General features: G+C 42.2%; 2 protein-coding genes across 3 annotated transcripts in view; both read left to right on the top strand.

Moving 5' to 3' along the window:
• eif3ea (eukaryotic translation initiation factor 3, subunit E, a) overlaps positions 1-15,903 on the top strand; it is a 35,910-nt gene extending 20,007 nt beyond the window's left edge. The window contains exons 6-13 of the mRNA XM_017476924.2: positions 37-162; positions 650-774; positions 3,541-3,667; positions 4,451-4,552; positions 8,186-8,295; positions 13,769-13,871; positions 14,359-14,493; positions 15,687-15,903. Of these exons, the coding sequence (XP_017332413.1) occupies positions 37-162; positions 650-774; positions 3,541-3,667; positions 4,451-4,552; positions 8,186-8,295; positions 13,769-13,871; positions 14,359-14,493; positions 15,687-15,725 (867 nt within the window). The 3' untranslated portion in view covers positions 15,726-15,903. The remainder of the gene's footprint in view (positions 1-36; positions 163-649; positions 775-3,540; positions 3,668-4,450; positions 4,553-8,185; positions 8,296-13,768; positions 13,872-14,358; positions 14,494-15,686) is intronic.
• Positions 15,904-20,668: 4,765 nt separating this feature from the next.
• The window catches only part of rspo2 (R-spondin 2), a 55,741-nt gene continuing 52,892 nt past the window's right edge, over positions 20,669-23,517 (top strand). Inside the window, exon 1 of one of the 2 annotated variants that reach the window (XM_053683078.1) lies at positions 20,669-22,016. In XM_053683078.1, coding sequence (XP_053539053.1) covers positions 21,917-22,016 — 100 coding nt within the window. In that variant the 5' untranslated portion in view covers positions 20,669-21,916. The remainder of the gene's footprint in view (positions 22,017-23,517) is intronic. The other variant, XM_017476937.3, reaches the window with a different exon arrangement.

The following is a 23,517-nucleotide window of genomic DNA, read 5'->3' on the forward strand; positions in this document are numbered from 1 at the left end:
TCTTGTAATTAAGTGTGTATTGTGTTGTTTGTGCAGGTTCCTGCAACTGATAGAAACGCGTTGAACTCCCTGTGGGGAAAGCTGGCCTCTGAGATCCTGATGCAGAACTGGGAGGCCGCTATGGAGGACCTTACCCGCCTGAGAGAGACTATCGATAACAACGTAATGCCCCACCACTCAGAATTCAATACTGCACTCAGATTCCGTTACATAGGCCATGATATTGACTGCCTCACATTTCAGCAAAACACTATCACCACTACTATTGCTGCGCTTTTTCTGTCTCCCCCACATGCGCTCTCTTTCTGCCACATTCTTATGAGTTTCTTCTGGTTTATTTCACTTGTTTGCCCCCTACTCTGCTTACACCTCAAGCAGAACCACAGTAGCACAGTTGTGTTAACCGAGTTTGATTTTTACCTGGAACAGTAGACAAGGAGACGTTGTACGGGGGTTTGGCTTGTAGAAAACCCTTTTTCTCTGACCTCTTAAACGTCTGTTTTTAACTTGGACTGAAAGCATAAGGCCAACTGAAGTTGCGCCATTGATTTAAAGGAAGTCGGTAGTTCAGCATGTGAATTGAACAACCCAAGTAACTTCACATAGAATAATCCTCTCTTTCTCTCTCTCTCTCTCACATATATATCAGACGGTGAGCTCTCCTCTCCAGTCTCTTCAGCAGAGAACATGGCTGATCCACTGGTCTCTCTTTGTCTTCTTCAACCACCCCAAAGGCCGAGACAACATTATTGAGCTTTTCCTGTACCAGCCACAGTAAGCACCTTCAGCAGCTGCACATTGCCGTCTGGAGATTTTATTTGGCGTTGGTTCTAATAAAACCGGATGAGGTGGGATGAGTGTGAGTGAGTGCGTGTGTGTGTGTGTGGGTCCAGGTTGGAAAGCCCACCACAATCCGCAAATGAAACTGCTGATGTTGTGCCGACCAGTCCAGTACCTCAGACCGCTGCTCCAGGCACAGAAACACACGCACGCACACACACACACACACACACACACACACACACACACACTCAAACAAACATGCACGACCCCAGGGGCCAAAGTGAAAACAAGCGATCGAGTTTCTCCGATGAGCCCTGAAAATAATAGATGTCTTAGCAGACGGACTGAGAATAGGAGCTCTGACTCAGCTGAGGGGCCGCATATGAAAAATCAATAGTTTTTACAGCAGGGTTCATTATGCAAACGAAATCAAGTCCTTGTGAATAAAAGAGCTTTAAGGCTTCTCTCTTATTTTTTTTTTCTGCATATCTACTGTTATTGCACCCAACATCTCTGAATTTAGACCATTTCTATTACAGATAGGAAAACTTATCCGACTGCGTTAAATGTACACGCCACTTATATTGAGAGAATCTTTCCATGTGTATATTTTTCAATCTAAAGCATGGTGTTATCTGCCTTTCAGCAACTTTTTTCAGCACAGATGACTGGAAGGCCAGACCAGTAATTAGTAATAAGTGCTTCACCATAGTGGCCGTAGTAAGGATCGCTTGAGGTCACTTGTTATGCTGTTGTAGGCTGGAAAACCTTGGTGAGGCTTGGCCTTTTTCTCCCAATGGTGACCGCTCGCTTCCTTTGGGCCGGATCCAGTGGGCCAGTGACCTGTGGTTGTTTGACCCGCTGGCTGAGCCCACAGCGACATGCTCCATCAGACCTTATCCACTTACTGCAGCTCCATTCCAAGACAGCTGGCTGTACAACAGCACTTTGGACTTAGATGCTCATTATACCAGTGGACTCATTATACTACAGTAAACTCCTTCAAATAGGTACTTCTAATTTGTGGTTAGACTCTTCAAGTCATGCGTCTCTCCGTCCTGGCCAGATTCTTTATAGCAGTAAAAAGTTATCTCGCCTTTCGTGCTATACACTGATCTCCAGCTCCGTGCGTTTAAAAATAAATAAGTAAGATAAACCTTTGTCCAACAACATGATCTCAATGGGCAGTTTATTGTGTTTGGATACATTGAGTTATCAGTTATAGCAGTGGAGTTGTGCTCATATTGATTGGTGGTTTAATTTGGAGTAGAGCAACATTATGCATGATGAAATCTTGCACTGACATCAAATAAGATATTTTTAGAGTTGTTTGGTTAATATCGTTAATTTATAGTTACGTTTATCGTGATCAGTGCTCTGGATTGTTTTAACTGGCAGATGTTCAGAAGAGCTCGGCTTAAACTAATGGTGGCGTTGAAAGCTGTAGAGACGGAAACAAAACTGAAGATATCAAATGTTTTGTTTCATCATGGGGCTGTTAGAGTGAGAATATTCTCAAAAGATGACCAATGATGTAGGTGCAAATAAGAAAGAGGATACATAAGTTATGCTACACTGACCCTTGCTGAGTAGATTCAGTGTTTCTCTTGATTTACCGCTAATCCCAGCCCACGCAGCCATTTGCTTGCCTGTGCTTCCTTATTTACATCTCAGAGCAGTTTTGAGAAAAGTCTTGCTTTCGTAGACTCTGACAGAGTGACAGAGTTGATAAAAACTCGCACCCTAAATCTTATTGTGTTGTTGTTGTTGTGTTTTTTTTAATGATTTATTGGCCTATTAAGGTGCATTACGGAATGTGAATGCCAGAAATAGCATCCTGACTCATGCGAGCAGACTGGCGATCAGCACCCCCTCTGGAGAGGGAGTAGGTGTAAGTTAATCACAAACACAGTACAAAGTGTTGCGGTTTGCTACGGACTCGCACCACTACAAAGGCGGAAGCGAAGGATAGGGCTACGCCGCTGCTGTTTTTACCCCCGACATCTGAAGTGCCACAGTCCCCTCATCCCTTTAATTGCTTTGACTAATTAAACCATCCGCTAGTCCTCCACCTCCTTAGAACATGTGTTTCTCCATTCGGACTCATGAGAGCTTTAGGGGCTGGCCAAGACCAAGCAACTTGACTTCCTCTTTGAAATTTAATTTGATCCTCAGAAGAAGAGGAGGAGGAGGAGGAGGAGGTGGGGGAGGAAGCCGGAGGTCAAAGATGTTGGTTCAGATACTACAGACACGGATATTGTCCTTTGAATCGACTCGATATGTTAAGTGCACCTTAAAAGGAGCTCTCAGACTTATGACAAGGCATCTCTTGTATACTTTTTTTTTTTTTCCCTTTTCTTTTCTTTTCCCACTTATGAGAGAAGGATACGGTCTGTCCTAGGGCTGCGTAGAAGGAACTGTATTGGATTGTAATAGCAGTGCTTCTCAACGCTCTGCTTCGCACTCAGCCTACAGCTAGTTGACCTGTAGCTGAAAAACAAGCCCCTGGTGGGTAGTATTTCAGCTACTGGCCAGGCCTGTGGCCAGTGATCCATAGCTAGACTGGGGTTTTCCTTGTCTTTCCACCACTGAACAGAGATGCTTTCACAATTGCTGTTTTTTTTGTTTTGTTTTGTTTTTGTTTTTTGCTCTTTTTTTTTTTTTTCTTTTTTCCCCCCCTCTCCAATACCCATAAAGGACAGATGACGCTTGAAAAGTGTTTGACCACCTCGTTTGTGTGCTTTGTTTTTTTCCCAGGTATCTAAATGCCATTCAGACCATGTGCCCACACATTCTGCGCTACCTGACCACAGCAGTCATCACTAACAAGGACGTGCGCAAGCGTAGGCAGGTTTTGAAGGATCTGGTCAAAGTTATCCAGCAGGTAGTAGACTCTGCCTTGTCATGAGCTAACTCATGATTACCTCACTTAAAACTCCCACCTTTTAATAGGAACACAATGCTTTTGATTCACATAGCTGCTCATTTGTTAGCAAAGCCAAACAAGGCCTGAGCATACCAGGGAAATCAGTGTTGACATAGATGTAATCATCTGTGTGTTCTTTTGCTTTTTTATTATAAAAGATTTAAATCAGGCTATGCAGTAAACAGATCAACAAAACACTGGTTCTCATTTCATGCACAAACAACCATTCCCTTGTACACAATATTGTGTGGGCGTCGTGCGTCTGTGAGAACTTTACTCTCTGCATGAACCGAGAGGTTCTGTCTGAGTCCCTTCCGTAAACCTGAACTGGTTAGTTTTGATAAATGGAGGCGGACGGCCTGATTCTAGCCTCGTCATCCAGCAGGAGTAGCTTCCTTGGAGATCAGTAGCACTGAAATCTGAATATGAGCTTTCTCCAGCTGTGTAATCTCTTGAACATCTGGCCCAAAACACTCACCAGTCTGCTCACTTGACTGTCATGGTTTCTCAAGCATTCATGGTATTTATATCCAGGGAAAGATCCAAAAACCTGTATCGCATATCCCATCAAGGCTCATCTGTTCAACGCATTGCTCTGATCCTTTCATCTTGGACGGGTTTATAGGTTTGGAATTTAGATCGTGCCGCTCCAAGAACTGATGTTTATGAATAAATACATTAAGGCACATATTCATTCAGAATAAAAGAGAAATGTCATTTCCCCTGCTCTGTCTTTTGAAGGAGTCGTACACCTACAAGGACCCCATCACAGAGTTTGTGGAATGCCTGTATGTGAACTTTGATTTCGACGGTGCTCAGAAGAAACTTCGAGAGTGCGAGTCGGTAAGTTCCAGATGCGCCATTCGTATTTATTAGCTTGTTTACAAGGTCATTTTTCCAAAGCCGTCATGCTCATAGGAAAAGGCAAAGTGATTCTGCGATGTTCTAACCTAGCGAGATCTTTTACAGGCCTCACTGGTGCTTAAAACGGACTCTGTTCCCAAAAAAGTCTCGCAGCCCTTTTAACCAGTCGAATGCATGCAGCTTGCCTTTTTTGACCACAGAAAGCCTGCAACTTTTCAATTTACTTCCATGACGCCTCGGCTTTAACCTTATGACGAGTTGTAATGAAACCACGCGCAGCCCGGAGCTGCGGCTGGTCAGTGGAGTCCTATGAACTTTCCCAAGCTGCGGCAAGAGTCATTACCGATGCTATATCATAAGCCGCACTTGCCCACAGATGACCTTTTCTGTAGCTGGGGTCTGAGAGCTCGCTCTCTCTCTCTCTCTCTCTCTCTCTCTCTCTCTCGCTCTCTCACTCTGTCTCTCTGAGTGTTTGTGTCCCACTCTTGAGCGGGAGAATGAGAAGGCCTGTCGGAAAGCCTCTGACTCACTGTCTCTCAACTTTTTATGATGCCCAGTAATCGTCCATCAGCGGCATGGTTAACAAAAAGCACTTTTGGTGTGTTGAGGTCGGCCCATGCGCTGAAAAGAGCCTGCTGTGGTTCAGACGTTTATATTTTTGCTCGGGTGTATAATGGGCCTGCGTGCTGATCTCCGCATTAGATTTCACCCCCTGATTTGCTGCATCATACACTTCTATATTTACGGTCAAAGCGGTGTCTTTTAGTGCCAGCAGAACAATTTTAGAAAAGCCTAATAGCAATGTATAGTGTGTGTTGGGGGGGCCCCACAACAGGATTTCATTGTATGGCATGGTACTTCACACTTTCCAGGGATGTTTGCTTATATTTCTTTTCCTCCCCTCGTATTTTGGTTTATCATCGTGTTCATGGAACACAGCCTGTAAGTAATAGCTCTTGGCTGCAGTGTTTTGGGGTCATGAGCCAGCCTGGCACGTTCAGGGTGCTGCACTGACCCTGGAAAACATGACTTTTAAACCTAAATTTGTTTAGTAATGTGCTACATTCAAACTCTGTGGCCAAATCCTAATAATAGGATCACATTCATATATGTCCTTGGAAAGCGTTGCCATGACCGAGTCCAGAAATGAAACGTTCATGGAAACTCTTGGGTGAAGTAAACACAACAGATTCGCAGTCCCGAGGATTCATCTTAAGTAGAACGGTTAATAAGGTCAAGTGCTTGAGCCGGGTTTATATTCAAAATTCCTGACACGACACTGATTTATGCTGCCTGCTCATTGCATGATCGATTACTCGGTTCAGCGTTTTTCAACAGTTTTTAAATCTTATGATCTGGTTAATGCCGAAGGCAAATTTAATCAGAGTCACGACTCCTTGCACGCTCACACGGCGGCCGGCCTGAACTCTTCACTGTGGGGAAGAGAGCAAAGCTGGTTCGGGGAAGTCTACTAGCCAGAGGGCTGTTACACTCCAATATCAGGCAGGTGTGCTAATTACGGCTACTCTCAGAAGACTTGTCCTGTTAGCATGCAGAGCATAATAGACATTTCCCTAATGGTTTGATCATCGACATAAAAGGCTCGACTGCGGGTGATTTTAGTCTCATTTTCATCCCTGCTTCTTGACGATAAACGTTCGGAATGAAAAACATCTGGCGTGATTGCGTGGGCTTCCTCACAGAAGTGAATGTTTATAAATCATGTCACTGGTTTAGTGAGGGTCTCATTTCTTCGTTAAGTTGGGCTATTCTTATTTTTTAAATTTTTTTTTACGTATGCAAAAGCCCTTAGATTTTCTTGCTCGACACTCTTAACAAATGAGGTGTTAGACGCTGGGGCAGTTTTCAGAGTTTATCTCGAGCTCAATAGTATAGCAATACCGAATAGTCAGCAATTTTTCCTACTTGACTGTTAACTGATGAGGTGTTTGATGTAGGGATAGATTTAAATAGTTATATTTTAAGCTCATTAATACAGAAGCAGCGAATAGCCAAATAGAAAAAGATTCAACTGATAAAATTAGACTTATATCAGATAGCCTCGAGACATTCCTATTATATTACTGTTACTGCTAACAGACTGCGGTTTGGGTCTGATCATGCAGGACTTGGATTTACAGTTTTTGTTTGCCAAGTTGACTAGTTACATCAATTGACAGTCCAATGAACATACTAAGTTTCATTTAGAGTTTTTCCTGCTCTTAACCTACTTGATCCAGCTCCTCAGCTCTTTATAAAGCTTCTCATGAGCTGGAGCAGTGCAAGCCATGGAGAGAACTTGAAGCTGTTCTGCACTGTCCAAGTCTGATGTTAAGAACCCCAGCTCTATGGGTATGTGGTACGTTTCAAAGCAAATCTGCCTCTAGGGTACGTCTAAGAAAAGGGCATTTTATGCCTTTTACAAAATCTGTTCGAAGGTCTTTCCTGAAAAACAAATGACAGTAATTATGGCACTTAAGCCATCTGGGGTTCTTTCAGGTTAAGATAAGCATTGACGACAGTAAAACACGCGCCGGCTGATATAGCCGTGTAGTTGGGACTTCTTCAGTCGGAACAGCCGAGATAGCAGAGAGCGGAGCCTAAGCAAACAGAACTGGAGGACGAGGACTGTACATGAACCATGCCGCGACAGCAGGAGCTCTCGCATGCCTTTACCGCTGTGGAATGTGATGCGCGGCACTAAACTGTCAGGCGACATGGCAAAAATATCATTATCATGGCAAATACAAAAGATATAAAAGTACTGACGGAACCTATAACGCAGGCAAAAAAAAAATCGTCTTTGGTGTAATTTATTGTAAAGTCTGAGTCATACTGCCCACCCTTGTCTCCCCATCAAAAAAGAGGACAGGAAAGCTAATGTAGAGAAGCAGGGGGCGTGTGTGTTGCTCAGAGCCCAGCTGGTGTGTCTCTCAGGGACCGTGATTTACATAGTAGAAGATTTGTGTGAATGCAGTGGCAGTGTAAATTGGTTCCACCATGGAGTTTGCTGGACCCTGCGGCACTGGGCGATATGTGCAGCGATAAGTTAAAGCCGCTGTGGCTGATTGGGTGGCTGGCTTTGTTCCTGTTCTGTTTCATGTGGAGATTGTGGAATTCCAAGATTTGTGGTTGATTTGGCATGACGAGAATGGCCCTAAATCGTTCTTTTATTTCTTTTCTTCTTTTTTTTTTTTTTTTTTTTACCCCACATGCAAATGGGACTTTCTTCCTTCAACAACTGCCAGAGTAAACTATTTCTGAGTGAACTTCTGCATAGATGTGTTTTCAAAATAGCCCCCGCCCCCATGGTCCAGTTTATCAGGATACACTCATTTTCATTCTTTATATTATACTCTCCTCTTAATTAGTACACATTCTCATTTATTACTCGTTTTGGCAGTTCTGGTTTCCCACTGTTTGAACCTGTTGCTACAGTGTTCGAGTCCAAAACGTGCAAAAAGAGCCGTTTTGATTTCTGTAACGAGTTTCTATAAACCATGCTCTGCTCTTTTTGTCCTTATTTAACTGTAAGCGTTTCTCTGAACTGTATCCTCTCACTCCCATAACCATTTAACAGTACCCCTAATCCAATTTTTCTATCTCCCAAAGGTGCTGGTGAATGATTTCTTCTTGGTGGCATGCCTTGAGGACTTCATTGAAAATGCTCGCTTGTTCATCTTCGAGACCTTCTGCAGAATTCACCAGTGCATCAGCATAAGGTAAGAGTCTTTATCTAGATGGAAATAGCAACTATTAAATAAATGTCTGGTCACCTGAAGGTACATTTAAGACCAGTTCTATTCCAAGATGTGTGTAGATACATCAACCTTTTATTTTTTTATTTTTTTTTTAATATCTACTGGCTTAACCTCATGCACCCTCTGAAGCACTGAAAATACCAGACAATGTTTTTGCAACCTTCAACTGTCCAGTTTCAGTGATTCTGTGCCCACTGTAGCCTGGGACTCCTGTTGGGTGATGGGAGGTGAAACCCGAGGCTGGGTTCTGCTCTGTAGCCCATCTGCATCAAGGTTTGATGTGTTGAGGGTTCTGAGATGCTTTTCTGCTCACCATGCTTATAAAGAGTGGTTCTTTGAGTTACCATAGCCTTCCTAGATTGGACCAGTCTTCTCAGACCTCTCTCATCATCGAGGCATTTACATGGGCAGAACTGCTGCTCTTCTTTTTATTATTTTTTAATTTTATTTATTGATTTATTTTTTTTGCAGCATTCTTTGTAAACTCTAGAGATAAATTCCAAGATCAGTATTTCCTGAAATATTCAAACAAGCCTGCCTGGCATCTAACAACCATGCCGTGGTCAAAGTCACCGAGATCACACCATTCTGGTGTTTGATGTGAACATTAACTGACACTCTTGACCTCTTTCCGCATAGTTTTATGCATTGTGCTGCTGCCACACACATTGAGCTGATCGGATAAAGGCAGGAATGGGCAGGTGTACAGATATTCCTAATAAAATGGCATATAGTGTATATAAGTACTTCTACTTCAGTACAGTAGTATAAAGGTAAGTAGCGGGTCCCCAAATGTGTCCACAATGTGGGATTGCTTCCTGTTTCTTCTCAGAGCTCCCACTCCACTCACACGCCTTTTTATTAGCATGGAGGAAGTATGACCAGAAACTGGCTGCCAGCGCCTAGGCCTCACACTCACGGGCTCACACACGCACACAAAACCAGACATCACAGACACATCTTCTCATCTGTTCTGAATCCGTTCTAGAGGGTTTACATATTATCCTCAGGAGGCCTGGCGCTGCACCCAGACCTTTCCTGATACCAGTAGTTTAGTCTCTTGTCCTTCCTTGCATTCTCTTCTCTTTTCTCCCCCCATCCCCTCCTCTTTTCATCCTGTTTGAATTCTCTTTAAATAAATTTACAGCCTGGAACTCAGCACTAGAATAGTGCTTACTTTTAGTCATGGTTCTCACTGAGTCATGTTTTGTAGACAGCTCACAAAACCTATCCTACATTTGGTTGAGTGTGGCAGGTGTTTTATTGCCACTTTACTCTATTTACTCTGCTTTATTGCTCTTTTTTTATGGTATATACACAGCATTGTAGGTTTCCAGAGGAGACACGCAATGGTTTTGGATGCCCAGGTTTTTCCATTGGTGGAAAAGAAGCAGTTGGAATGAGAGGGAGGTTTGGGCGGTTGTCATTGGTTTCCCTCCGCCTGGTTCTTATTAGTGCTCCAGTGACAGAATACAGAGCAGGGAAGCAGCACTACACGCTGGATTGTTTAACGAGCTTTTCATAACTAGTAGTCTGTGAGCATCTGTCCAGCATTGCCTTTTTTTTTTTTTTTTTTTTTTTTTTTTTCTTTTTCCTTCCTCTCTTCTCTTCCTTCTTCTGCATTTGCAACAGAAAACACTTGACCACTTTACAGTGGCTTCGGCTAAGCAGAGTGTGTGTATATAAACATAAAAAAAGGAAGACCTCTGTTTGATTTGCATAGCGTCCCGCGTCATGAATCATCTCACACATCCACAGAAATTGTTTCAAATTGCTTGGGACACCATGATTTCTCATTCTGACAATTATGTAAAGTCACACAAGGTTTGTAGTCAAGGTTGAAGCATGGAATCCGATCAGTCTCTGTCCAAACCTCGAGTTGTCAATAGTCTGGAATTGATTCATAGTCCTGGCTCTTTTTGGCAGCCTTGTTCCAGGAGGATCTGTTTACTTGTTAAAGACCGCAAAGGTGAACGGTAAAGCTCTATTCGAAGTGGAAAGTGGAACTGTGATCTGCTACGATTCTGTGTGTTCTTTTAGGATAAGAATAGTACGGCTTTGGAAGTCATGGCGGTGAGTTTTAGCATCTACCGAATGAGATTTGTTGAGAACTGGAGATTTTCTATTTCTGATTTACGACCGTGTGCCGTTAGCACATTATCCAGAAGCCCTTTTTCACCAGAGCATGGATTCGTATGAATCTGAGGCTTGTATCATAATGAAGACATTTTTATAGCTGCTGAACATAATAAAACATTTTGCTTGTTTTCACCCTCAGCGCTGGCTGAAAGTAGACTGTAACTAAGAATAGCGGAGTAATTTTATGCAGGAGGGCCCAGTGGAAGTGTGATGCCATGATTTATGATTAAGAATGATTATTGTAGTCGTATATCCTTTTGTCTAAACTTGTAAAATCTCCAGAGTTAAAGTTCACTTACTTAACTTAGACCCCCCCTTCTTTTTCTGTTTCTCGTGTCATACTTGATTAAGTGATAAGATTGTATTACTCGGGGGAATATGAACACTCCTTCACATTAAACGGACTAGTTGTGCGCACTAGATGCGAATGTTGTTGCGTCATCTCTATAATCTTGTCAGCGCATGCCTTTCAAGTAATTGGACCGCTCAAGATTTCAATGCAAAAATGCGAATGTTTCCACATTGCAGTTGAATCATTAAAACCACCACACAGTCATTTTTTGGTTTTTATTTTAAAAAAAAAAAGTCCAAAAAATCAATTCTGCAGCATGCTCTTGGGGGTCTCTCCAAATGGCCTGGAATCTATTAATGCCTTCATATGGAAGTGTTTAACAATGCATTTGTTAAGCTCAGCTATGTTAAAGAGAGCACTTGAATGGAGCCCATCATTCTCCCTGGGACCAGGTCTGTCCTCTGCTTAATACTTGACCTCTCAGCTAAGTGTGAGGCTCCTGGAGTGAGACGGGTCACCTCAGCTCCACCAGCCCCACAACTGGAATTGGATAAATCGGTGCTCAGGAGCCAGTGTGGGGAAGGGGGTCGAAATGAAAACGATCCCTACAGCCGCCCCTTCCCCCAAGGATCTGGGTTAGGGTTGCGTAAAATGAGACTACAGCAGGAGAGGGCAGTCGGGCTCTAGCAACTATGTCTGGTAAATTAAAGGTTCATACTTCTACTTTGCTTCCTGTTTGTGTATGTTTTTTGTTTTGTGTTCAGTCCCATTCCTCTTTCTATCCCATCTGTTTTGGCGATTCACATTGCAATATGTTTATAATAAGTGTAAGCAGAATCGGGTCTAATAAAGCTGTTTTGGGCGCGTTCCCCCCTGGTTTAAATTAGATCAGTGCGTGCCGCTCCTCTCTGTGGCTAGATGCAGGGCCTGACCTGGATCTCCACACTGAGCATGTGCAAGCATCGTCTGGTCTGTTGCCTTCAGAAGACACGCAACGATATTTATTTTGATCCAATCTCTGTCTCTGACTTCACTGATCAAATGACTGGAGAAATGTTTTCTTCCTTCTGCCATAAGCAACCATCTCTGAAATTAATTGGAGGTGTTTTTAAGGAATCCTTTGATTCTGTATCTGAGAAGGACCAGAGTTCAGATCAGCTTCCTTTTGACAGAAGTACTGCAAACTTCAGGACCAAGGGTTCTGTCTGGGTTTCCTGCGCCTTTTGTTATGCCGTTGGTATTCGGGCTACAGTGTGCTATGCCGTGCTTTTCAGAGACGTGAAAGAGCCTGGCTTTTAGCTCTGGACTCGACAGCTATTCCCGTTTCCAATGTCAATAGGGTCTCGGCTTAATTTTGGACATGTGTTAACCATCACAACCTTGGCCCTCGTGATTTCGACAACTGCCACTTTTGCTGGTGGTTAGGTCTTAAATAATGAGCTCTATGAGCAGTCTAGTTTGTCATGTGCCATTTTGTGCAGGTTGGAGCAGGGATAAATTATGTCAGCTGTCAGTTCTGTCAGGCTTAGCCCAGGCTGCATAAAAAGTGTTTTATTGAAGGTACGTGGATGTGATCTGCCCCTGCAGTTTGGGCTGCAGGGATGAGTGATCCATGGTAGTGATCCATGATTTCACCTCCTGCAGCTTCACAAGCACTTTGCTTGCACAGCTGTCTGAAACATCTTGTTTCTTTGGAAACTTTATGTACTACTGTGACCCCCCCCCTTCTTTCTCCCTCTACGTACTTGACTCAAGGACACCTTATGCAGTCAATATGGCAACACAATTTGGTCGTGTCATTTGCCTTTGGCTCCAGGACATTTCAGGAATGATATCTTAGCGTGCAGTCCTAGGAATTCAGAGTGTTGCTAGTTTATTTGGTTCATCTACCTTGTAGATATGTTCATTGGCCAATTTATTTAGAAAACCAACCATGCAGGTCGCATTGGAGGTATACAGTTACTATACTAACTGTAGTCCATCTGTTGCTATATACAGTTTGTTACCTCTGCTCTACCTTGTCCATTACTAGGAAGGGACCACTATAGGACCTCCTGACCACCGATGATATTGAGGTGCTAGATCATTTTCTGCACAGCAGGGACAGTCTTGTTGGGGGGTTTTGCTCTGTTATGAGTGTTTCTTGGGTTTATAAACGGCTTGAATTCACTTGTATACCATGTGTTTTTTTTTTTTTTTTTTTAAATATATATATATTTTTTTTTATTACACACCTACTTTGGTAAACAATTTTTTTCAATCAGGTATTATATGATGAGAAAATGTATGCATTAAACAATAGCATAGAGGACATGGACTTACAGAGTGAGGAAAGATGCATTGAAAGTTTTGTCGTTTTTTTGTTGTTTGTTTGTTGTTTTTTTTTAAGCAAAAAGCACTGGATCCTCCAGTTTCTCCTCATCTGGATAACGGCCCCATCCTGGCCTCCAAGCCTCCGAACTCAACCCTGGCTTTCGTTCTTTCGCTTAGGGACAGTTCTTCTCTGACGTGCCAGAGGAGTGAGTTAGGGGCCAATAGAGGATCTCAAAAATGGCCCGATGATTCAAGGGCCAGTGTATAAGCCCATCTCTAATGGACTTACTCTCGAGACTCACTTCATCTCATCTCTGCTTTTGGAAGGGCATTTTCATTTGTCTGTCACCATTACCTCGCCCTCACTCCATCTCCTCTCAGTGATGTAATTGTATTCCTTTTTATGGGCTTCTTAGTCTTGGCGTGAATCATCATTATTGCCTTGCTTACATAATGAAAGTCATTTGTCACTCTTAGAGCACTGTTCTAAAAGCGCAATTTTGACAAGACTTTTTTTTTTTTTTTTTTTTTTTTTTCTCCAGTGTGCACATCAGATCAGTCTTGTATTATGATTATTATTATTTTAATATTACTTTTATTTACATTTACATATGTACTTGAGTACACGGATGAGACACATAGTTACATAGAGTTAGTATGTAGCACATAATGGCCTCTGTTTCTGTGCAGCATGCTGGCAGACAAGCTGAATATGACTCCCGAGGAGGCAGAACGATGGATTGTTAACCTCATTCGTAATGCTAGGCTGGATGCTAAAATCGACTCCAAACTGGTAAGAGGCTCTCTGGTCGTATTTATTTACTCTGTATCAAATTCTCTTGAGTGTTGTCTTGAGTGCTCAGTGCACTCAAGACAACACTCAAGAGAATCTGATATAGAGAACATCAGAACATGTTTCCCATGTTTCCCCCCAACAGAACATTTCCCATGTCTCATTTTGACTTTCATATAAAAAGTTACTTAGGCATAATCAACCAATCATTACTTTGTCCAAGTGGCTCAATGAAAGGTTGCACCTCAGACATACTCCTCCACCAAAGCCTGAAAGCTATATTATTACGGCCTTTCCGAATGTCATAACAAACCCACCATGGGGCGGGCCCTCTGTAATCTCCTAAATCACACAGCTCTAAAATGGTATGGCTTAGAATGAACCCCCAGTGTTGGCCGAGATGGTGGGTAGTGATGGAGGTGTGTATGTGGGAACCATAAAGGGATTGGTGCTTAGAGTCTGTTTAGATGTGTAATACTCTTGGCAGGGTCACGTGGTGATGGGTAACAATGCCGTGTCGCCGTACCAGCAAGTGATCGAGAAGACCAAGAGCTTGTCGTTCCGTAGCCAGATGCTGGCCATGAACATTGAGAAGAAGCTGAGCCACAGCAACAGGAATGAGGTCAGAGCTCCTCTCTCTTTCTCTCCCACGCACACACACGCTCTGTCCAACTTTTATCTGGGCTCATCTCTCGCCGTTTAACTCGAGCCCTGTAGTTTACACACGCAAATGATCTTGTCCAGAGAACAGAGCCTGAAGAATGTTGAACAGCCATCAACCTAGAGCTATCTTTACACGGTATAAACCAGTAAGAGCAAGTTTAACAGAGCAAGTGCTTTCATCATGCCATTCTTCTTCAAAGCACTAATAACAAGGTAGATGGCAGCGCAGCCGTAAAGAAGAGGGCCCGAGTCCAGTGACTCAGCTCTATAGCGTAAATAACACATACTCTCACACACCAAGCTCTCTGAACTCGGAGCTGAAGTTCTCTGCACTTAGGAGTCACCGCAGATGTTTTGCTTGGGGTCCAGGCAGTCACTGTTTGATCTTTTTGTGGGTGAGTGTGTGTGTGTGTGTGTGTGTGTGGTGTATGTCAAATGGCCTGCTGAGACCCTAAAAGAATTCACCTTTACATTGCGTGGCTCTAATTCACAGGCTTTAGCATTCAGACTACATTTGTAAGGTTGTGTTAAGAAAAAATAGTTTTAAATCTTCGCTAAACGGACCGAGTACACATTTATACACGTCTCGAGGGCCAAGGGGTATGAAGTAACCCCTCTAAACACAAAAGGACATTTTTCACAGGGGGAAAATGCTGCCAAATACAACATCCAGGGCTCTGAACAACAAAGTCATGGTGTTAATATTATGACGTCAAACAGAGAGAGGCGTGTGTTGTGTGGCTGGGAGAAATGTCTACATATACAAAATTTTAATTGTCAAAATGACCTTTTTGTAAAGATAATCAGATATCAGTACATTTATAAAACTGACTGACTCCATTATTACTCACAGTAAAATTTGTGTTTGCACCTTGAATTTTTTTTTCACCTTTCCTCATTAAATGATTATTATTTGTAGAAATGAAGTTATTGTTGAGGTATGTATTACTGTTCTGCCAGCATTGTTTTTAGCAACCCTGCGCCTTGAGAGATTTTTATTTTTTTTTACTCTCTCCCCCATTCCATATATCTGTCTGTACTCAGTGATCAGTCAGCTAAAATCATAAACTCTACAACCAGCTATAAACATGCCACTTGACCTCTCTGTGAATTTCGTAATTAACACAGCATCTGTCTTCTCTCTTCCTGCAGACTCCAAACTGGGCTGCTCAGGACACAAGCTTCTATTGAGCAGTGCTGTGAGCAGACGGTGTGCTGCCAAATTAACTTCCTGTTACTCTCCAGCATTCCCATCCTGCTCCCGAACACGTTGTTTTCCTTCTCGTTGCACCTCAGTGTCACAGAAGCAACCTTTTATTTAACCCCAAATCAGTACATATGGCGTTCAATAAAAATGACTCTTACAAAACCCGTTTCACCCCGTACTTGCCTTTTATTTCTGGACATTACAAACAGTGGTTGAGGCTGAAGTGGTCACACTCTTCTGTGTGTAATAGATGAAGTTTTAATGAGCACGCTGAGTCATCGAGTGGGACGCGGTTCTAGGCTGCGTTTTCGCGAAACGGCACATCCGTGCGCCATAATGATGAACGGGTGTTTAGTCTGCTGAGTTTTACGGCCCTGTACCATAGTGAGCCACCACTCACCCGCTGGAGGAACATCATGGAAGGAGGCATGCAGAGGTGATGTCAACTTGCTCAATACCAATTCATTACCAGTTATGCCTTCTGTATGCACAGAGTGATGCTCAGGACTCATCGGGCTGCGTTCGCCAACAACACAATCAGCTTAATGCCCCCTCCTCTTATACCCCCTCCCTTTCCTTCTTATCTCATCCTCTCTGCATCACAACAGCTGCAGTCTTTCTGTTTGCCCTGTCCTTCTCTCCCTCTCTCTCTCACACACAGTGGCGGCTAAGACACGATGCATGTCTTTGTCTATTTTGGCCTCTCTATCAGCTGACACGTTTATGAGCACTGTCTTTCTGGATGAGTGAAAGGGGGGTTCACAGCTGCCATAGTGTTCAGGCATGTAGCCAGACAGCTAAAACGCTGACATCACCTTTGCTTCCACAGTCTGTGTGAGCAAGAGCGAGTGCGCGAGAGGCGGCCAGCCACGAAACGAGGAGGTGGAGGTGGATAAAGTAATTGGTTTACCGGTACTTTCGCCGGTCCTGTGCCATGACACATTGCAAAAATAAAACCCATGCACCCCTTAATTATCACATGAACCTTAAGAGTGCTGTATCAAATGTTGTTTTAGTACCAAGTCCAGACCGACATTAGACATGTGGTGAGCAAACCGCTCCACCACAAAGCCTGACACTTTGCTCAAAATAAATAAATAAACCAACAGGCAAAAGGTCGACTGCAGTTTTTGGTCCACACCACTACGTGACCTTTCTGTTTGGCGTTGTTCTCTGAAAAGGTTGAACTTTTGGCTAAATACGATGTGTAATTGCAATAGGTACTCACTGTTCTGTTGCTTGTTCTGGTCATTTTTCCTTGACTAGTTTTCTGTAATTTAGGAACGTTTTTGTTTTGTTTTTTCCTTTTGGAAAGTGGTTTAGAAGGTTACAGTGACATTTACAGTTCACTGATTTACTCTACCACCATGCATTAGTTCTTTGTGAATACGATGGAGGGATCTCAGGGATGTGGGATCTCAAGGAGTAACGGTCTGCAAGAATGACCAGAGGATCGTAAGTTCATGTCCTAGAATTGGCCAAGGCTGACAGAGGCGGCCTGTATCCAGTGTCATACCTGTACTACTGTTTATCCTACTTGCCCTTGAGCAAAGCCTTTAATCCCAAAACACTCCAGGGGTTCACAAGAGGCTGACCCTGCACCCAGACCTAGAGCTTATCTTACCGTTGGACAGAAAATTCTTTGCAATGTTGTCCAAGTAAGGATTCAATTATAATATTGCAATAATCACACTAAACAGTCCAAATCAAATTAGCGAGCATGAAGGTCCACGTCAATGTAAATGACACCAGTTTGTTTTCTTAGTCTAATCAGGAGTACATCAAGAACATCGGATATGCTGGTTAAAGGTTCGAAACCTTTAGTTTTAACCAATCGTGGAAGGGAAATCGTTCTGTGTAGCATGTACATTGTGGACATCTGTGAAGAATTTGGCTGACCAAATTCTTCCAATCACATGACAAACTTCTAAGGTTTAAAGAATTCAACCTTAAGCAATATGATACAAGAGGTTTTCATACATTGCCCCAAGACAAACAATCACTGATAAAAGTATGGAGCGTGTTCAAGCTTAGCTAGTCCTGGAGTAGCCATGGCCTCACTTTAATAATTTTTAACATAAACCTTCAAAGTCCTGGATTAGACAGACCTGATGTTTCCTTTTCTTGTACAAACAAATCTGATTTTGCTTTTTGTTTTTTTAATTACTTCAAACGTAACCTGACCAAAGCTGCTTTAGCTTTGCACTGGAGCTAATGTAGCTAAATAATAATAAACCACCATTTAGCATCATGCTAAATATGTGACAGTGGTGGCAGCCATTTTGAACTCAGAGCCACGACTTATTTTTAAATAAGTACTTTGCTCTTTTAAGAAGTTTGAGTTTGTGATACTTGCACATGAGCTGCATGTGAGGTAGCCAGGAAATTTGTGTAAGTTTCTCTTGAGTCGGACCTTCAACTACTTTTCTTTAAAGTCTATTCACATAGAACAAACTTCATTAGCAGAGAACTGTGATATTTTACATGCAAGGATAAACCTTTTGAGTGTTATCTATAGTGAAAACTTGGTTGATCCCTTTGAGGACTTTTATTTTAAAATCAAGAAATTATAGAGACAAATAATAGTGATTTTTTTTGTGTGTGCAAAAGTTAGTGACCAATCCCTGATCACTGTTGTTTTTCAACAGCCAACCACTGATCACTGTTAGTCGTTCCACCCACAGACTTCTTCAGTTTTAAACACTCGTCTCGGCTGTATTTTCACCTAATAAAAGTAATTATTCCATGCATTACTGTTTCTTTTGTGTCTATTTACCAACCACTCACTATCACGGTTTCATTTTGTCTGTGATGGACAGGCTTGGGGAGTAACGGAATACATGTAACGGTGTTACATAGTCAGCAAACAAAAAAAATGGTAACTAATCCGCTACGATTACGTCAAAAAACAAATTAATCAGATTACAGGTACGTTTTGTAAAAAATGGGAATACTATCAGGATTAGAATTCTTTTACATTTAAAACCAAAGAAATTAATCTTTTGACGTAACACAATATGGACAGCTGCTTGATTATAGTTCTGGTTCTCTCTCGCAGTCGAAACACAACTGAAACGAACACAAACTGTTCTCTGAAATGCCTTTGAGATGTAATGTTACCCGCATTAGCTACAGTGATCCCTTTTTTTTTTTTTTTTTTTTTTTTTTTTTTTTGGATGATGATGATTATTATTAAAACAAATCCAAACCCTGAACATGTTTTTAAACTCTAAAACAAGCTCAAAATAAAAGTATTTTAGATAGTTTTTGCTTTTCTCTTGACTTTATTTACATATGCGACCTTGAAGTATTCCAAAAAAATAAATCTGATTACATTACTTTCATATTGTCATACTTGGGATTACGTTACTGATTACATTTCTATGAAGTAATTTGTAACTGTAATGGAATACATTTTTAAAGTAACCCGCCCAATCCTGGTGATGGAAATGATAGTATTTTGTAAATAAATAAATAACTCGTGGTATCATGATTCTTTGATCAAACATGACTTCTTTCTATAAGAAATGTGATAATCTATTATTTTGTATTGAAATATCATTTCTTAACTGGCTTGTTCTTTTCATACCTAACACAACTTCGTATGCAAATGATCATGGCAATCATTGAATATGCAAATTAGTCTGTGTGCGTCATCTGGTCACTTCTAGCTACTCTCTGAGTGCATACTTTCTCTTGCAGACTTGGCAACTGATGGTTGTCTACAGTACTACTGAACAGAACAAGGCACAATTTCTGGGATCTGACGTCTACACTGATGTTATACTGACGTCAGAAACCCTTTCGGCTCCCTATTGGACAGGTAGTGCACTAATCAGGATGTATAAGGCATTCTTTTTTTTATGTCTTATGTAAGGTACTTACTTACTTAGGATGCGGCCTAAAACTTTTTCCATAGTCTGTGGGAATTGCAGTGTGACTTAATGGCGGTTGAGCAGCAGCGAGTCTGACCTCATCCCAGAGGCTTTCTCTATTATCGTGTGTGTGTGTGTGTGTGTGTGTGTGTGTGTGTGTGTCTCACTGGAAAAGAAACACATCCGCAAAAGTGAGGAACATAAAAAGGACAAATAAATAAAAGATTAAGTGCCACACCTAGTGGTCAAGCAGGGTAAAAACATTTGTGTTTAATTTTTTCTTCTTTTTTTAATTGTGCAGAGAGACTGTGATGGCGTGAGGGATTTGTACAGTAGGTGCTTACAAGTGAAATGATCTCCATCACAGTAGAGGATGTCCTCCACACGACCTTGTGCGCGTGCACGCTTCATCCATAACGCTGCATAACAAGCACATGACACTTGCATGCCATCGGACGCCTAGGAACAGCTAAACAATAACTTGTGGGGCTCGCGTGTGAGTCTCTGTGTACATCTCTTAGGAAGGCATGTTCACGCTGTAGCCAGTGTGCGACTTACAGCCTATATACTGCTAATCATGCCAGGGTTAACAGTAGCTAAATGTAGCTACAGCTGTGTGTCAGGTATCCTCTCACACATGAACTTTAGGTGTGATGTATAAAGTATTGACTGCCTTGTAAGAATTTCAACTTTTCCATTCATAAAAAAGTAAACAAAACAAACAAACAACAAACAGGATCATCAAGACAACGAGCTCATTAGCCTTTAGTGTGGAGGACAAGCAAAGAGTCAGAGTAAGCACATGCACGTGGAGTCAGGTTAGATGCTTTAAAACACACACACACACACACACACACACACACACACACACACACACACACGCAAACCCATATAGGATCTGCACTAGGACCCAGAGCTTGCTCATTAAGTAATTTCTATTAGCCCCTTCGGATTTAATGGCATGCATCATCTTGGAAATGTGTTTTTTTTTAAAGTGAAAAACACTCCTCTTGTTGATGGTGGGGCTTCCAAAAAAGCCCCACCAAGATGTTAGGAGTCTCCACGTGACAGCAGCGCTGAGCTTATATAGTAAAAGCGGCCCAAGCATCAGCACCACTAAGCTTCAGCTCCTCATCAGCGCAGCTCCGGAGCCTGTAGGTGCTGACCAGACGGAGAAAGCCACACAGCGACCTCACACACGCCTTCACCATCACTAATTAGCTTCAGGTGTTCGACATAACTGTGTTTTCTTTTCTCTCTCTCTTTTTTTTTTTTTCGCGGAGGACCAAACCCGAGGCGCTTTTTTTTTTTCTCCTCTCAACCCGCGGAGCAGCACGTGAAGCGCTGGAGAGTGTGTGTGCGCGCGCGGGCGCGTGTGTGTGCGCGCGCTGCTTCCGAGTGCAGAGTGTGTGATGAGCTGTGAATAACGGATCCACGGCGGGGTTTGGAGTGAGAAACTTTTTCCCGGCGACAGGGATGCTCAGTGCCCTAGCTCCACTTTGGTCTTCTGAAGGAACTTGATATTAGTTGTTTTTGTTTGTTTTTTTCTTCAGCCGGACCGGACTCTTTTCTCCCCCCTTTCTTTCTTTCTTTCTTTCTTTATCTCCGTCTCTCTTTTTCGCAGGTAGTCTTATGTCATATTGCGTGTGAGAGCGCGCGCGCGCGAGTGTGTGTGTGAGATAAAGAGTGTGTGTGCGTGTGTGTGTGTGTGTGTCTTAGCTTATACTGAAGGTATACCCGTTTTGCTGAACATGTCGGATGGCGATCTGCGCTGCGTTACGCCAGCACGCTCCCACCAGATACCGTTGATGTATTCTAATCCGCGTTGTGTGCGCTAAATGATTGTTTTGTTGATGAATAACGGTTCTTCATCCTCCGCTATAGGCTGTCCTTATATCCGCTCACCGTCTTGCACTGCCTTATACACTAGAATCTCATTAGAAGCTCATCTTTCCATACGGTACGGGAGTGTTCTTCTTCTTAGCCTATGATTAACCCCCGTGCGTGCGCTTTTTAAATACGTTTTATTATTAATATTCATTAAAAAAAAAAAAAAAAAAAAAAAATGACATTAGTCGCTGATGATAAACTCTTCCCCGTCTGATGAGCGACACGCTGAAGTATGGACTTCTAAACTTCCCAGTCTCCTCTAGGAACAATCTGTAAGGCAATATTAAAAGCTTCAACACGGACATTGAGGACAGTGGACGGAAAAGACAGGGGGAAAAACGAAAAACACCCCCCCACTTCAGACACGTTTGGCACTTCTGACTGAGAGGAGAGAACGCACAGCCGCCCAGATGCAGTTTCGACTCTTCTCCTTTGCTTTGATCGTGTTGAACTGCATGGACTACAGCTACTGTCAGACGCAGGCGCATCGCTGGAGAAGGAACAAAAGAGGTAACGCAGACTGAGAGGCACACCGGGGCATCCCCTCACACACTTCCAGTCAGATATTAACGCATGGGTATTCATTTTAGACTAATCATAAGAATAATAAAACCTTTTGGTGGATATGGCTTCTGTGATGTAATGCTGAACTGCAGGGATTCACTACAAGGCATCACTGGGAAAAAGGGATCTATTTTATGCCTTCAAAATTATACAGCTAGTCTGTTGCTAGTGTCAAATAACCAGTTCTGGGTTTTGTTTAGTTTTTTTTTGAAAGGGAAATAATAAATACATGTTTGATTTGAAATGCCGCTCCAACTTCTTAACGTTTGATTCAGCTTCTACTGCTGACTTTGTGCCTGCGCGTAAAAGCGCGTAAAGCTACGCGCAGGAACTAACGCCGCGCATGGATTGATCTCATTCCAGGACCACTTTACACCATCATTTCATTTCTTAAGCGCGTAAGAACGTCCTAATCCTTTATCCTTTAGACATGACTAGGTTCTGATGTTACCGTTTTAGACAACCACATCAGAACAATTCGCACCAGGACAGTGCACACACGTGTAGCTAACAAACGAACACTAGTGATATGTTCCCAAATCTGAGCGAACACTAATACTGTTTCCTGTGTGATCTCTTGGCAACTTTGCCTCGCACACGTTTATCACCAGGTTTACACGCCATGGTAGATGCTGTGGGGTCCTGATATGTGTGTTAGTAAATCTATGTGTTTGTAAGTTTATATTGTAAAGTCACGTGAAACATAACATGTTCTCCAGTTTGTCTGTTTTTTTTTTGTTTTTTTTTTAAATGAAATAACATCTTCTAATCCTTTACAACATGACCTGGCTGTAATCTAGCTTTAACACTACACTTAAGCAACGTGTCCAGGAACTGCTGCTTCCATACTCATATTACTCATAACTTTAATACAATACATGATGTCACATGGAAGGTAGAACCTGTTTCATCGATTCAAGTGTTTATTCAACTTTTAATATATATATATATATATATATATATATATATATATATATATATATATATATATATATAAATATATATATATATATATATATATATATATATATATATATATATATATATATATATATCTTTTATTATTATTTTGGGCATGTAAATTTAGTTGGAAAATGTAATCACTTGTGGTTTGGTACAGTGGTTTCGAGTCTAGCAGTCACTTCTTGACTGACTCAGGGATTTGGCTCCATGCGAGGGAAAACCTGGTTGATTTATGATACCTGTGTCTACAGCACTCGGAAAGCTAATGAATTGGGCCATAGTGATATAGATGTAACCACCGTAGACACGCTGAATCGGGCACCGTTCATAGAAACGGAAGTCATTGTTCCGCCACCCTGCCCCCTTCCATGACCACCACCTCCACCAACAAAAAAGTAAAAATACACATATCATCAAGTCCTACAAGCACATTAGCGTCTGTCTTCAAGGTGTATTCCACACCTTGTTGAGGTCTAAGGACTAT

Source organism: Ictalurus punctatus, chromosome 1, assembly GCF_001660625.3.
Source record: "Ictalurus punctatus breed USDA103 chromosome 1, Coco_2.0, whole genome shotgun sequence".
Classification (NCBI taxonomy): domain Eukaryota; kingdom Metazoa; phylum Chordata; class Actinopteri; order Siluriformes; family Ictaluridae; genus Ictalurus; species Ictalurus punctatus.